This window comes from Electrona antarctica, assembly GCF_951216825.1.
Source record: "Electrona antarctica genome assembly, chromosome: 17".
NCBI classification, from domain to species: Eukaryota; Metazoa; Chordata; class Actinopteri; order Myctophiformes; family Myctophidae; genus Electrona; species Electrona antarctica.
The window spans coordinates 37,876,130-37,893,406 of NC_136798.1; the positions used below are offsets into that span (position 1 = coordinate 37,876,130).

Consider the following 17,277-nt stretch of genomic DNA (forward strand, 5'->3'; position numbering starts at 1 on the left):
GGTCGCCTCCTCCTCCTCTTCCTCCTCCTCCTCTCCGGTGGTCCCTCCCGCGGAGCAGCAGTGTGTTTTGGGCCTGGTGCTGGTGGTGGTGGTGGTGGTTCTGGGTGCGCGTTTTGCGGCCTCTTCCTGATGATGCAGACTAGGTCTGGCCGGCGAGACAGCCCGGCGCTGCCTCCTCCTCCCTGATGATGATGGCGATGAGTGATGATGGCCGTCTGAGCCACTCGCGGCCGTGATGTTCATCCTCTCTGGTCCGTTAAAGTTCACTTCTAACAGCTGGGTAACGTTCAAACAAGTCAAACACAATTAACAGCTTGTACAATTCACTTAAATACCAAAACTTTAACAATGGCCTATTAGAAAGGCTAGTAGGCTATGACCTATTTTTTTCAGAAGTAGCTTGATTTAATTTACATTTGTATGATAATAGGCCTAATACAGAACAAGTTTTCTGCAGCCAGACACAAATAGTCTGTATATTAAAGCAATCTAGCCTGGCCCTATAGCGGCGCCTGGGTGTTTTTTTCCAAGCTGTCAGCATTTAAAATGCAACGAGCCACTTTACGCACTAGATGTCGCTGTCGGCTCATATACTTAATCTTCATAGAAGCGCTAATCTGTCTTTAGGCCTACTATAGGCTTACTTGGTATTTAAGACTATTAGTATTAAGGAACCATACTGATCCAATCCAAAGATAAACGACAATTAATTTCTAAAGGCTTTAGCCTCATAATTCAATATGATTTCATTAAATACCGCAGTTCCTCAAAATTAATTCAATTTATAGTCAAAAAACAAACACATTTTTCCTAAAGTAGGCCCTATATATAGTTACTTCATAGGATGTGGTTCTTACGGCAGAGAGCGTTCAGTGCAGGAATGCAGCTAGGATGATGCTGACACTCTACCAGCACTGCAGGGTAAATGCTGACTAGCATGGGGAAGCGTTCCTTTAATTTGGCTTCGAGATCCGGTCGGGAGCGGATGGTAACTAGCATTAAACATTTACTTGACTAAAAGTATTAAAAAAACGTGTACCAAAAGTAGAAGAAGTGCTCATTATGCACTAGAATAACACCCATTTCACCAGTTTTCAAAGGTATGTGTGTACAAATCTTTTAAAAATAGCATATATGTTTAAATAGGGCTGAAGTGCATTTTTGCAAGTAGGCAAACTAGTCACTCAAATTGTCAAATAATTGTAATGGAGTAAAAAGTACAGTATTTTCGCCTGAGCTGAGTAGAAGTAAAAGTTGGAAATGGTAGGCTAAAGTAAACTTCAAAATTGTACTGAAGTACAGTACTCGGGTACAAAATTGGAAGTCAAAGTAAAAAATTACCTCAAAATATTACTTAAGCACAGTAGTTGAGTAAAAGTACTTGAGTAAAAGTACTTCACCACTGTGATTTTAGCCTTGCCATTTTGACCCCTTCTTCGCCAACTCAAAAATCTTTTAGACCCACAGATACGCACCGCGGCCACACGATGGCGCCCTTCACACACGACACGAAGCGGCCATCAACCATCTGTGCCTTACAGAAGGCAGAGCCATTAAAACGCTGACTGTTTCCACCTCCCTGCCTGCAACTACAATGAGCTCCTTAGTCATGTAATTTGCTTAATGAGATGAGCGAGGCTACGGTTCAGTTCTGTGGCCTGCACGTCTCTTTGGCTTAACTCCAGAAAGCGACTCACTGACCTCTCTCTCTCTCTCTCTCTCTCTCTCTCTCTCTCTCTCTCTCTCTCTCTCTCTCTCTCTCTCCAGCAGAAGGACCTTGAGTCATGAGTGGTTCCCAAGGCTGCGAGGCCCAACAGAGTGATTAGACGTTAGGCCGGGACCCAAACTGGTGAAAATAGCAGATCTACAAGCGCACCACGCGTTGTTTCGCGCTGCGTTGCGAGCTTGTATAGAGCGGCTATTTTCACAACTTCTTAATTATTATTATTTTATTGATGGAATTTCTTCTTATTGCGACCATAGGTCGTTGTTTACTATGAAATGTCCCGTCATTGTCACGCCTCGTGTCACACCTCCATATATGGTCACGCCTTGTGACATCGTGCCTCGTGACACGTCACGCCACCATATATGGCCGCCTCCATAATATGGTTGTCAGTCCACGCCTCACACCTCATGACACGCTCCATATATGGCCGTCGATCTGACATCATCAATATGTCGATCTATCTGCATACTATATGGAGCAGGCCAGCAACTCTACACCTGACCTCAAACCCTTAGATCTCCATATATGGAGCTGACCTGTTCTGACATTCCATGTGCTGATCCTTCCTCTTCGATGTCTCCCCTTTTGACTGATACATATATATCCATTCAAACTCTAGACGGGCCCGCCCCAAAGTTTTTAGTAGAGTTCTCAACAGGCCCGGAAATTATGCTTTGTGGCCGTGTGTAGATCGGCTATGTTCGGCTATAAGCATGAATTGGGACTTAAAGGGCTTGAGAAAAGGCCGGCGTTGCACGCCTAAGATAGCAGACCTGCTCCTTGTAGATCTGCTATTTTTCTATCAATCAGGTCTGTTCCACCTAATGGCATATCGATTATATAGATGTTTGTGTTTCAATTTGAATTTTGAATTTCAATTCAATTCAATTTTATCATAGTGCCAAACCACAACTGAGTCAAGACAGTCAAGGCACTTGCATGCATAAAGTGAGGGACACATCGAGTGGCAAAAAGTGAGTTTAATGTCGTTGTTTAATGCAATCAGATAGGACTTTTCTGTTTGGATGTATGGTCTGTCAAGGCCAGAAAGTAGTTTTTTTGCCACTCAGTATATAGGCGTTCCCGCATAACTTCTGGGGACGCTGATGGTTTCACGCGCATACCCTCTAGCAAAGACCGTGGCAGTGTGTCCCACCCTGAGCGAGCAATTCCTTTGCGACAGTGCCAACAGAAACCTCCCTCCCCCCCTTAACTGGAAGAAAAGTCAGGCAGACCCATGTCTCCAGGGCGGGCGGCCATCTGCCTCAACCCTGTCGGGGGGGTGGAGTGCAGACACAGGTGCATCGCGGGCAGCAGTTGCAGGTCTGTAGGGTTGCAGGCTGTAGTGACCTGTGCTAAACGCTTGTGATAGAAAGGCTTTGGCCTTGCCCTGCAATCCTCTTAGCCCCTCCTGGCCCTGGCACAGATCTCCCTCTGTGTCCCGGAGCTAGGAGGACACACACTCAGGTCCCTTCCCCTGCTCCGTCACACACACACACGCACGCACACACACACGCGCGCACGCACACCCACACATATAGGGCTACACCCATACTCCTCCCAAGCCTCTTCTTATCCACCCTTAGCTGCCTGTTTCTATGGTTACTGCAACAGCAAGGGCGGTATTTTGCTTGGGATAGATGTGTGGCCGTGTGATGGAGAATGTGTGTGTGTGTGTGTGTGTGTGTGTGTGTGTGTGTGTGTGTGTGTGTGTGTGTGTGTGCGTGTCTGTGACCAAGAGGAATTAACGATGAAGAGAAGTATGTATGGCTGGCTGCATACAATTGACACCATTTAGGCATTTATTTAGCAGACTCTAATCCAGAGCGATTTAGTAGTGCGAAATCAGAATAATACTACTAATAATCAGCCTCTATACTGTCCAAACAATATAATAACAGCCGTAATTGTGTACATCATGAATTGAATATTGTATAGTGCATACCGGTAGGCCTTTTGTATATTGCATATCATGCACATTGAATATTATTTATATTGCTTTAATGTGTAGGATACATTATTGATAGTGTTAGTGTGCAGTGTATATTGCATAATATATGATATTGTAGTGTACATTGTATAGCTGTTAACATTGCTATAACATGTATAGTGCATATCATAGTGTGCATTGTCTATATCGCTATATTGCAATAATGTACATTATTCACATTGCATATTGCATACTGTATGTTATACTATATAGTTTCTAGCTATTTCTGCTTATAAATACCCTTTTCAGTATATTTATATTTTTTGTAAAAAAGTAATAAAATAACTGAAATGTTTCTATACTAATTGCTTCAGTGTAATCTGAGAGACAGATTAACTGTGCAACTGCAAACATACTTAAAAAAATATATATATATAAATTATAAATATCGAAATATTGAAAGAGAGAGAAGTGACTCAGAATAGCGGGTATTTGCGTGATATCATCCTCAAACCCGGAATGTATGCAGGAACGCCTACTGAGTGGAAAAAAAACCAATTTTCTGGCCTTGACATCCATCTGATTGTATTAAACCAGTGGTTCCCAAAGTGGAGTCCGGGGACCCCCAGGGGTCCTTGAGGAAGTTCCAGGGGGTCCCCAGCTAAATGATAGTTTGGAACCAAATGGACCCTTATGGTCTGTAACCCTTAGGTCTGTAACTCTGAGAGTGTACACTTTCAGAGTTAAATTGACATTGATTTTACAATATAAATTGGGGGTCCCAGAGATAGAAATGCCATTAAATGGGGGTCTGTGGACTAAAGCATGTCAAACTGGGGTTGAGAATCACTGCTAGAGCCATACAAATCTTCTCTTAAGGGGGAGGGGGGGGTCCCTGGCATATCTCTTCAAATGGGGGCTGATTAGTGTGAATTTGGGGATCCTTGACATGAAAAAGTTTGGGAACCACTGTATTAAATGACGTTAAACTCAAACTTTGCCAATTGCCACTCACTTTTCCATCCAGATTTCACTCTTATAGTGAGTGTGTATTATACATTTGGTAACGTGAGATGCCAACTGAAAACCACACGCCTGGAAAGCAGGAAATGCTGGCTTGATGAATAATGTAGTGCATGTCTATTACCATTATAGGCAGCAGCGCTGGAAAGTAATCAAGTACATGTACTCAAGTACCGTAGCCTATACTTAAGATCAATTGTGAGTTATTTGTACTTCACTTGAGTATTTCTAATTTCCAATACTTTTACTTCTACTCCATTACATTTCGGATCCAATATTATTGTACTTTGACTCCACATATATATTTGAAAACTTTAGTTACTAGTTACTTTGTATACATTTTGAGTATTATTTCACAACAAACATTAAACCACTTCAGCCCTACTACTGTATTACATTTCAGCCATTTGAAAATAGCCGATCTACAAGCTTGTAGATCTGCTACTTCCTAAAGATTCTACCGGTATATACATTTGAAAACTTTAAATGGGACATTCTGCAAAATGAGTGCCTTTACTTTTGGTACTTTTAGTGCATTTTGAAGCCAGTACTTTTGTCCTTTTACTCAAGTAAAAGAGAGTATCTCTACATTGCAGTATTGGTACTTTACTTAACCCATTTTGACCTGTGGACGATTCTACAAATGTCTTCTAAATCCTGAGTTTTCTGAAAAACCCTATGTTTCTATGTCAGTGGTTCTCAAACTATTTCATGTCAAGGACCCCTGGAATTATCTGTATTTGGCCGCCGACCCCCATCTGAAAATATGTTGTTCCAGGGACCCCCCCCCCCCCCAGAAGCAAAGATTTGAGTTAAAAACGTTCGCTCTGAAAGAATATATATTCAAAGATTTGCGCCACATTTTCACGATTTTTCAAAAATAGCAGAACTACAAGCTCGTAGCACGGCACATGAACTAGTAGATCTGCTATTTTTCAATAGCTAAAGTATAACATAATGCTTAAAACACCAAGAGGGGTTCCCGTTCAGAATGGGGTGTGAGTACTTTTCCCACCACTATAGTAGTCTGGAAGGATCAGGGGATTGATTCATGATGATCCAGATTCCTCTGCTTTTGATACTTTGTGTGACACTGTAGTATGAGTGGGGCGTTAATTCCCCCCCCCCCCCCACAAAAAAACACTAAAAGTACAGAGATAAGATGTTTCCTAGGAGAGGGGGTCTACTTCAAGAAATGGACGTGGTCAGCATTCTGGAAAGACACTGAATATCAAATTAGAAGCACTGATCGATGTCACTCGAAGAAATCCTCTCTCTCTCTGTCAACATAATATAATGGTACCATGCAGGAAGTCGTGTGTGTGTGCGTGTGTGTGCGTGCGTTTGTGTGTGTGTGTGCGCGCACACGCACTCGTCCGTGTGTGAAGGTTCACTGAGTCTTTTAACCACTTAAACCCTATATATACTGGGTTGACCCGGAGTCCCTCAGGGCTCTGTAGTGGGGGTTCTGAATAAATCTCTTCAGCAAAAGTAGCTGGTAGATGCACAAGCACGCAATGCCTCAGGACGTGACTCATCAACTTGCAATTTTATTTTATTTTTTGCCAACATGTTCACGTATGTGGACGTATAGGGAATAGGGATGTTGCAGTTCAAGTGGCTAGTATCGTAATTTCATGGTACCACATCTCATGGTTTAGTTGCTATAGTCATTTATAGATTTGGAGTATTATGACAAAGCATACATTACCCACTTCAACCCTATTGTGCATTTCGGCCGTTGGGAAATCGGATCTGCAATTTTCAAAAGATTTCTTTTACATTTTATACATTTGAAAACTTGTGAAATGGGACATTCTGCATAAGCCCTTCAAGACGGGAACCCCTTTTGGGGTTCTTGTTGCTATGTACAGTAAGATACAGCAAGATACCATATTTGAAATTCTTTAATACAAATTTTGAAATTAGAAATTTTCAGATAACTTAGGTCCCTATAGAGCGTCGCAGTCCCATCTCCTACCCTGGACCAGGAAATGATTCTCCGTTCATTTTCCTCATAGACATTTCAGAAAGTATTTATTTAAAGACGTTTGCGCCGCGGACAAAGCCAACTCGAGTCGTGACAAATCATGACAACAAAAACAATTTTTTGGGCAGAACAAATAATTAGAAAGAACACTTTTTTTGTTGTTTTTCTTCTTTGTAATTATTTGTTTGGTCCAAAATATTGTTTGTGTTGTCATGAGTTGTCACGACTCGAGTTGGCTTTGTCCGCGGCGTAACAGTCTTTAAATAAATACTTTAAGAAATGTCTATGGGAAAAATGCATTGGGATTCATTTCCTGGTCCATGGTAGGGGGCGGGACTGCGACGCTCTATAGGACTGAATCCTATAGGGAAAATGAGCACTTTCTACGTTGGTACATGGTGATACCAATACGTTTGTACTTTTAGCATCGGGCCTCAGGTCTAAATGGTAAAGTGAAGAATGTGAGTATACCTTTTTTTTCCACCAATGTCATCCTGAGAGTGTAACCAAAATGGCCTTTTAACTGTGCAAGGTGGGTCCATTATTTGCTTAACATTTGTACTCGACATGTCAGAGTTAAGTGAGCAGTCAGGATTGCAGCAGTGTGATTGTCAGCTTAGCGTGGCTCCTCTTCCACTGACCTGCTTTCCGGGGCTAACCATGTGGGAGTGACGTCGTGGGAATAAGCTCTTTTGCGACCAAAGCCAATTTACCCCCCCCCCCCCCCCCCCCCCCAAGATTAAAGTCTGGCCAGCCCAAAGGTGTCCAGGGTATATACACTCCCTTACACTAGGTTTTCTCTCTCTCTCTCACACACACACACACACACACACACACACACACACACACACACACATACCTGTACACTTTCACTTCAGTATACTGTGTAGGCTGTATAGCGCACATCCACGATCCGTCAGTGTTAATCTAAACTCTGAGAATGTACAAATGCAACCAAAAAGGGTCGCATTTGGTTCCATTTGTACGCTCTCAAAGAGTTACAAATGGATCAATTAACGCGGAGGATTTTGCTGTGTAGGGGCCCCTCGCCATCTTATAAAAAGGTGGAGCGGATGGGGGTTGATTGGATAAAAGGAGCTAGGAATGGGCCGGGGGTGGGGTAAAGGTTCATCTCCTTCTGGTCACGGGGGTTGAAGCGATCAGCTCGGCTCATCCTAGCTCCAGAACTTCTCACAGATGCCAGGACTTCTTCCTATACGGAGCCACCTGTTGTGTTGGCGTTACGCCACAGCCATGGCATGGGGCTCAACTTCTGACAGACAATGCTGGTCGTGTTTGACTTTTCCTCCTTTGCAGATTGTGAAAGTGCAGATGGTGAGCTTTCAAGTGACGCGTTACACACACACACGTTGCAATCTGAAGATAGAACTGAAGGTGTGCGTTTATTTTAAACCTCAAATCAAGAGGCTGAGAAGAGACGTCACGTCAGTTACTAATTTAACGACAAATAATTGTGTGATCCTAAAAACTGCAGTTTGTTTTATTGAGTGCAATCTTAAACATTTAAACGTGTCTGTGTATATATAACAAAACACAAAAACAAACCCATAAAAAAAAATCCTATTTCCTTGATTTGCGTGATTTAATGTTTACCTATACTTGCGGCCTGTTCATATATATGTATCAGATCCTGGCCTGTTCACAACACAAAACGATTCAAAAACAAACGAGGGGCACGCAGTCCGCGTACAAATTGCATACATGCACATACAAAAAAAACGTGGGGTGTTGGCATCCTCTTTATTTCCAATATATCTGCAGCTAGAAGCTGTGTGGGTTTTAGTATTATATTAAAATAATTAAAATACAGTTTCTTTAAATAAAAAAAAAGACGTTTGTATTTAGTTTTTCTTTTGAAGGAGGACGTTCACCTTCAGTCCAACATGGCCGTGAGACAACACGATACTGAGCTGAACTCGGTTTGACATCGGCTACCTTAAAAACAAACAAATTAAAGAGGACGCACTGTAGGAAATAATAATAATATACATTATCACAACGATACCCACACATTAAACCATAAATACTAAAAAGAGGTCTATTGTCCATGTTTTTGAATCCGCCATGAATACAAAAGAAACGATACGCCGTCGCTCTCTCGATCCCCATAGCAGATTTGTGACGGCGGAGAGAGTGGCATATGACGTATATTAGAGTGAGTGGTTGGTGGTGTATGGGTGTCCCCCGACGACCACCAGGCGTCCTTCCTTGAGGGTGTTCCACGGGGGAGGGGGGTCCAGAGCAAAACGAGGAACAGTTCAAATGTCCACGTTACTTCAGTTACTGTAGTGCGGGGATTCCCAAACTGCGGCGCGTGCACTCCCTGTGGCGCGTCGAGCGCCTTTTAGGGGGTGCGTGACATGAAAAGGCTAATGGTGGTGGTGTGGTTTTATTTTAAATAGGCCCTATATGAGGAAAAAAAAGAGGTCCCGCACACTGTCTTCACTTAGAGAGCAGCAGTTTATTTTAGCTGAGTGACAACGTTTCGGTCTAAACGACCTTCATCAGGTATCTGAGTATAGCCTCGGAAACCCAGACGTTTTTATTTCCAGGGAGAAAAAAGAAAAGTCTGGGTCTGACACACGCACTCCTCTCTCTCTCTCTGTCACTATAATGAATTAGTCTCATGTCACGCAGCTGCGTCTAGTTTCTCCCGGCGGATGCTGCTGGGAGCTGCCCTATGCCATAGAAAGCCTAGGTGGACCCCAGGCTAAGTATCTGAGAGACCGAAATGTTGTCACTCAGCAGAAATAAACTGCTGCTCTACAAGTGAAGACAGTGTGCGGAAACCTCTTTTTTTTCCCATGACTCGCATTTGTTAAAGGTATATTCAGTGATTTGACTTAATCTAAATATCACTTATTTTTCCTTTTTTTCTGGATAATCCTCCCTACTATAGAGTGTGCTGACCATATAAGTAGTTCCTCCCTGTCCCCAGTGAGCCCCTGGGGTCAAAAAACCCTAGTTTCAGTTTTGGTGGCGGGTGGCAAAGCCTTCATCCAATCAGGATGAGAGAGGCCTTCCTCCAATCATGATCGAGTGGGGGCGGGCATTGGTGCACATGCTGTTGGCCTGTTGCACTTCCCCCCCACTGTAGAGCGTGCATGTGCACATTTTGTTACCGGGGCGGACTGGGTGGTTTTCCAAATCACTCAAATCACTGAATGCTCCTTTAAATATATGAACATTTTATGCCAATATATGGCACGTATATGCAGAATAGCCCTATGCTGCATATGTTATGTGCCATATTCAGGTTCACAAATATGTGCATATGAGGATATACAGTATTATAGGAATATTATTATTCGATATATTCTGTATGCAGGCGGCCAATTTCGAGGGGGGGTGGGGGGTGCGTCAGCCAGGTTCGGGAGGTAACCAGGGGGTGCACGGCCAAAAAAAACGTTTGGGAACCGCTGCTGTGGTGTATATAAGAAGAATGACTATTCGGATCCTATAGGTTTCCACTCTCCGTACCGTTATCTCCCCATTTACAGTACAGGCAGTCGTAGAATTAGGTACTAAATCTATAATCTAACAACAAAGATCTACTTTCCCTGGCACAACGTCTTGTTCAACATGGGTGTCCGCATAATCTGCATCAGCAGGGGTTTTTGGGGGAATCCTCCAAGCAAAGCTCTGCCAACCTCCTCTTGTATAAAAGATCTAGACAAGACATTGTTGCAGACCTTTTCTTTTGGTAGTCTATCAATAGAGAACGGTTGTGAGATATTACACAATCGTCTAATCGCAATTATATTTGAGATCATCGCAATTATTGTTTTCATAATCGTCAATCGTTTCCATGTTGAAAAAATGACGTGTTTTTAGAATGGGCCTCAGTCCTATATGGGTTAATCGTACACCGGTCACACAGAACCTTTCCACCCAACCAGCCAAGTGGACTGGACCCTCTTTGGTTTACATTTTTGCCATACGGTTCTTCAGCGGTCAGTAGTTGAATGAATAATAATAATAATAATAATAATAATAATAATAAAAAAAGTAGTAAGCTAGCAAATTAATAGGCATGTCAATGACTACATATAAGCTTGTGGTTGAGAACGAACTTGGGAATCATACAGTGTACAAAAGATTGGAGGCGAGTTTCGGTCGAGAGAAGGTAGCAGATGCTGATCGAAGTGTCGTCCTAATGTCTGTGATCGTTTTGGTCCTCCCGAAAAAAGAAAAAAAGAAAACACAAAAAGGACACAACAGTTGCAGAACCGACAAGATCAGCGCTTTTAGTTTTCTTTGTGTAAAAACCCCCCAAAAATAAACCGAATGGATAGGGAGACAACCAACACCCCTCCCCCCCCCCCACACACACTAACCCGAAAACCAAACCACAGACACGCCGACCGACATACACACCACCGCTATAGGCTACCCTTTCAGCTGGACAAGTTGCTCACAAATCACATCCACAGCCTACGTTAATATCCGCAGGGTTGGGGAAACTTGTTTGGGGACATGTTGTCCTTGTCACACACACACACCCACCCCTGCCCTATTTAAAGGAGAACTCCGGAGTAGCTCTTTTCTTACCGGAACGATGAGAATATATCCATGAATCCACTGATAGGGGCAAAAAAAAAGAAAAAGAAGAAGAAAAAAAGCGTACTGTAACTTTAAGCAGGGAGGCGTGGTCTATCAGCCTCTTCCCGTAGGCGGAAGCCCATTTGTGACAAAACTCTGGGGACTCTATTTCCGACATCATGGACGACAGAAATAATAATTGTTGAGCGATCTAAATAAGCGATTGACCCTGCCGCGCACGGTCGGAGCTGACGAACGCTCGGCATGGATTTTATATAAAAAAAAACAACAATTGCCTCTACCACTGGGTTAATGGATATATTATTGTCATTTTTACCATAACAAAACGACTACCCCGGAATTGTCCTTCAACGGGCTCTATGCATACACGCCATTTTGGAAAGCACTTGGGCCCCTTCCCTATACTTCCTTCACAGGTGCTACCGATTATACTAATTGAAGGCTCCGTTCCATTCTGGTCAAACAGAGTCAGGGTGCTGCTAGCGTGCATGGTTGGCTCACTGGAAACACTGCTTCACCAGTGGGTCTCAAAGTGTCCTTGAGTGGGTTTCAAATGGCCCGTACGGGTCTGTAACTCCGAGTTGAGAAAAACGTTTGAGAGAGAACCACTGTGCTACAGTAAATAGAACAGAGCCTTCATTAGTATCATCGGTAACACCTGTGAAGGAAGTAGGGAAGCGGGCCCACCGGAAGTATTAGGAAGAGTTATTCTGTGTGCATAGAGCCTATACAACTGTCCATGTCGTTTGTGGAGAGACGCTCCCTCTCTCCTTCTCGTCATTCCTTCTTGGCTCGTCCCTTCCTCAACCTGCTGGTGGCGACGACGTCGTCCACCACCTCCTCCGCCTTGCTGTGTCCGTTGGTGACGCCGTTGGTGAGGAGGGGCTTACCGCCTCCGTTGGCAGCCGCCGCCGCCGCCGCCGCTGCCTTCACTGCCTTGTCCTTGCCCGGCTTGGCCGCCCGGTAGGCGTGGTAGTAGAAGTTGGCGAAGAGCACGATGAAGGTGACGGCGTAGCCGATCAGGGCCCACTGCATCCAGGCGGGGAACGGGCAGCCTGTGTAGAGGGAGTGGCCGGCGTGGCCGATGGTCACGTGGAACTGGACCTGTTGTACCAAGACAGTTTGATTATTTTTGGACCACAATTCTTATTATGAGATGATTTTAAGATGACCCAATTTTATTCTCCGTAAAGAAAAACTAATGTGAACCAGGGAATGAGTGCTGAAGTCAGGACTTGCTGAAGTCCTGGACTTCAGCACTCTATTACTTCCTTAAACCGTGCTGCTTGACGATGCAACGCTGCCCCAAGGAATCTTGATTGAATTCACCTGTTTGATTCCCACTGCTGCACATTCCTCCAAACACAGCTCATTTTGATTACTCATTTTTAACCTCATTCAAGATGGCTTAAACTTAATCAGCACGCTAAAATATGTATCTGAAAACATTATAGATTAAATATGCTTTGTCTGACTCTCACTTGTAAACCAACAGTGTGCAGTGGAGCTACTAACGTCCCATAGCCTGAAGGGACGCGACACTCTGATTGGTTCAGAAACGTACAGGCTTCCGTTTCAGACTGAAATTTCTCAATCAAATGATCGAAAGTGCCATTGTCTTTAAACTGGAAGTTATGAAAAAGCAACAACAGAGCAGACAAAATTGGAACGAGAACACTATAAAGATTGAAGCTCATAAAATATCTTTGTAGGGTTCGCTCTCTTGATTGGATAGCATTGGTCTCCTGAAATGAAAATGCATTTTCAGTTTACTGAAAATGTGTTTACATCAGAATACAGCTAATATTTATACAAAACGCACCGCCAGGAACGCCTCTGCTGCACATGGACAGAAAATCCCACATGCAGTGCAGCGTGCGTGCGTGCGTACGTGTTTGACCCCAATGTGGCCCCAATTAGCTGACTGCTCACTGTGAATGACCCCAATGGTCTGCAGGGGTCAATAGGTCAAGCAACGAGCCATTCTGTGCTCCAAACAAACAGACCTACAGACAAAGCCCTTTATTGTGAGCGCTTGGCACCGCTCAAAAAAAATGAACAAAACTACTTTGCTACTCAACCAATTCAATGGCTGGCAATTTGCGTTGTTGAAAGTCTACTCTCCAGGCTGGGAAGCCTTCTCTGTATTATATACTATATTTTTTTATTTCTGCACAAAAAGTATAGGTATATACAGAGAAGATGAGGTCCTGAGAGGCTTCCCAGCCCGGAGAATAGACTTTCAAACACACAAAACAGCCTTTGTTTTTGTGAGTAGCAAAGTGGTTTGGTTAATTTTGACTAAAGTGCGCAGGCTCACACCTCGCACGGCAGGGGGATATGTTCTAGTCCATGTGCAGCAGCAGGGCCTTAGAAAGAACTCGCTACCTCTCCAGTGTGTACTAGCAGCTAAGGTATCCAGTGCAAGGACCAGACACAACGCCAAATTGGTTGGAATACTCTTATACATAGCGAGGAAGACTATACTCAAGCTTTGGATTCATAGAGACGTTCCTACACTGGATGATTGGTACAAGGAGGTAATGACTGTGGTTCCTCTGGAGAAACTGACTTATCTCCTCCGTGATAACATGGAAGGGTTCACACAGGTATGGGAACCAGTCTTAGATACAGTGGACCCTTCTAGACTGTGCTTCAATGTACCTTATTGAATGGTAGTGAATAACAAAGACTCTGGTGACCTGTAATGTAATCATGTCAAGACTGTGGTGTACTCGTTTTGTCTTTTTTTTTTTTTTTGTGTTTGTTTGATTTTTGTCTGTGCATTGTAATGTCCGTATTGTGGTTCTTGTTGTTTTCCTATGTTATGTTGAAAAAAGAAAAATGTGTGGTTCTATATACATTGAATTGTGATTGAACAGTTGTGAAATCTCAGAGCCTCAATAAAAATACATAAAAAAAAATAAAAAAAATAAAAAGAAAGAACTCGCTAACGTACTGGAGCCCAGGGCTATATTATTGCCAGAAATACTCTGTTGGTACAATGGTGACTCAAACACGTCGTGATGCGATGTGTTGTGTGAGCTCGTAGGTTACATGGTATAACCCATTCTGGGCGGGAACCCCTTTTGGTGTTTAACCATTATTTTAAACTTTAGCTATTGAAAAATAGCAGATCTACAAGCTCGTAGCTACGAGCTTGTAGGTCTGCTATTTTTGAAAAATCGTGAAAATGTGGCACAAATTTGGAATATATATATATTCTGCAGAGCGAACATTTTTAACTGAAATCTTTGCTTCTGGGGGGGTCCCTGGAACAACATATTTTGAGATGGGGGTCGGCGGGCCAATTACATATATTTTTGGGGCTCCTTGACCTGAAATAGTCTGAGAACCACTGACACAGAAACATAGGGTTTTTCAGAAAACTGTCAGGATTTAGAAGACATTTTGTAGAATGTCGTCCTCGGGTCGAAATGGGTTTTAAATAAGGCCTTGTATAGTCGTACCATCTGGATGATGGTGAGGTACTTCTTCCACCACAGGTATCTCTGCATGTGAGGTCCCAGCGCCGCCAGGCCGTAGTAGCCGTACATCAGCACATGGATGGAGGAGTTGATGCCCGCGCCGAAGAACGCTGAAAAACATGGAGGAGGATGTAAGACTGGAACCACGCAGTGGTAGGGTAAAAAATAAATAAATAAAGTAGTTTAATGTTTTACTTAAAGGAGCATTCAGTGATTTGGGTGATTTGGAAAAAACCCCGGTCTGCCCCGGTAACAAGATGTGCACATGCACGCTCTACAGTGGGGGGAAGTACAACAGACCAACAGCACGTGCACCAAGGCCCGCCCCACTCGATCATGATTGGAGGAAGGCCCCTCTCATCCTGATTGGATGAAGGCTTTGCCACCCAAAGCCCAAACCGAAACTAGGGTTTTTTTTTACCCCAGGGGCTCACTGGGGACAGGGAGGAACTCCTTATGTGGTCAGAACACTTTATAGTAGGGAGGATTGTCCTAAAAAAAAAAGTGATATTTGAATTAAGTGAAATCACTGAATATACCTTTAAAGGGGCATTTCAGTGCCGGAAGAAGCTGCAGTCACTCAATGTTTAATAGTATTTGTAGTAGATAATTAGCACAATTTGAAATTTGCACCCTATGGCCATGAAACAAATAACGAGGTCTGTGTGTTTGACTAGGGTTTGACTGGATAGCTGAATTCCTACAATGACCATAATGCTTTGGTGCACTTCCCCCTCCTTGTGGAGAGGGGGGGAGGCTGCGTGGAGGTGTGACTTTGTAGTCCAGGAAGGAAGTGAGACCACATTTTCATGGTTTTGGTCATGGACATGGCGTCATGATTGAAATATCTAAAAACACAAATTACACAGATAAAAGCCTAAGGGTCGTTTGCACCAAGAAAGATTAAATAAAGCTTAGTTTAGTGTTAATCAAGGATTTGTTGATCAAGGATTAATTTGAATTTGAGTTGTGTTGCACCACTCAATTTTAAGCATTGCTTAACAGATCTGTGATTAAATCCTTAACCTGTGATTAAAATCCATTAAACTAAAATAAGATCTGGTTGCAAAAGGGGTGAAGTGTCCCTTTAAGTAAAAGTATCAATATTGGCAATATAGAAATACTAGATGAAGTCCGGAATTAAAAATGTACTGTAGAAAGCAGAAGTTTTCAAATGTATAAATAAATATTTTGAAAATAGCAGATCTACACATGTAGATCGTCTATTTTCAAATGGCCGAAATGTGTATACCGGTAGGGCTTTAGTCGTAAATGTATGTTTTGTAATAATAATCAAAATCTGCACAGTACTGACGTTTTCAAATAATTGTAGTGGAGTAAAAGTACAACATTTCGATCTGAGATGTAGTGGAGTAGAAGTAAAACTATTGGAAACTATTGAAGTACTCTAGTATACCACTGACTAATAACAAATGACACTATGGTTCATACATGTTTTGCTTTTAACTATGTTTGTTGAAACTGTTTTTTCTTTTTTTTATGTTTTTTTTGCGGCTTTCGCCTTTATTTTATAATTTTTTTATAGAGGGACAGACAGTAGGCTGACAGGAAATGGGGAGAGAGATGGGGGAGTGACATGCAGTAAAGGCCGTCGGGCACACTGCCAGACTTGGGCTACCGGCCAAGGTGCCTGGACCGCTGAGCCACGGCCCAGCGGTAAACTGTTTTAACCTGTTGTACGGCGACCTTGAGTGCCCTGAAAGGCACCTTATAAATAAAATGTATTATTATTATTATTATACTGTACATATACAGATGCACACTATTGAACCTCACCATTTACAATTGACAATTTAGCAGACGCTCTTAATCCAGAGTGATTTACAGTAAGCAAGAACAACACACGGTAACACATCAAATGCATATACATAGTAATCTAGGATCGTAGCTGTAATGACATTCTTGGATGCAGGCGCAGGTTTCAAGGATGTTTAATGAATCCAGGCAAAGGTACAAGGGAATAGAGCGTCGCAGTCCCGCCCCCTACCATGGACCAGGAAATGAATCCCAACGCATTTTTCCCATAGACATTTGCAAAAGTATTTATTTAAAGACGGTTACGCCACGGACAAAGCCAACTCGAGTCGTGACAACTCATGACAACACAAACAATATTTTGGACCAAACAAATAATTACAAAGAAGAAAAACAAAAGTGTTGTAACCTGCCGTTTTTTTCTTCTTTCTAATTATTTTTTCGGCCCCAAAAATTGTGTTTGTTTGATTTGTCACGACTCGAGTTGGCTTTGTCCGCGGCGTAAACGTCTTTAAATAAATACTTTCTGAAATGTCTATGAGGAAAATGAACGGAGAATCATTTCCTGGTCCATGGTAAGGGGCGGGACTGCGACGCTCTATTGGCAAAACTCGTAGTCAAAGGCTAAGTTAGAATGAGCAACCAACACTGACAAAAGCTATACACGGACGGGACCGTGTGGAGTGGCTAGTGTCTAGTGCAGGCAAACAATACTGACTGAAGTGGAGTGGCAGAGGGGGTGATTATATAGGTGTGG

General features: G+C 42.9%; 2 protein-coding genes across 3 annotated transcripts in view; one reads left to right on the plus strand and one right to left on the minus strand.

Annotated features, from left to right (window-relative positions):
- Positions 1 to 17,277, plus strand: part of LOC306941099 (nuclear factor 7, ovary-like) — a gene marked incomplete at both ends in the record, with an annotated part of 275,860 nt that overhangs the window by 110,255 nt on the left and 148,328 nt on the right. The window lies entirely within an intron of this gene.
- LOC306940758 (very long chain fatty acid elongase 4-like) overlaps positions 11,064 to 17,277 on the minus strand; it is a 48,448-nt gene continuing 42,234 nt past the window's right edge. For both annotated transcript variants that reach the window (XM_079525943.1, XM_079525942.1), the window contains exons 6-7: positions 14,727 to 14,854; positions 11,064 to 12,360 (exon numbers count right to left, since the gene is read on the minus strand). In XM_079525943.1, the coding sequence (XP_079382069.1) occupies positions 12,034 to 12,360; positions 14,727 to 14,854 (455 nt within the window). In that variant the 3' untranslated portion in view covers positions 11,064 to 12,033. The remainder of the gene's footprint in view (positions 12,361 to 14,726; positions 14,855 to 17,277) is intronic.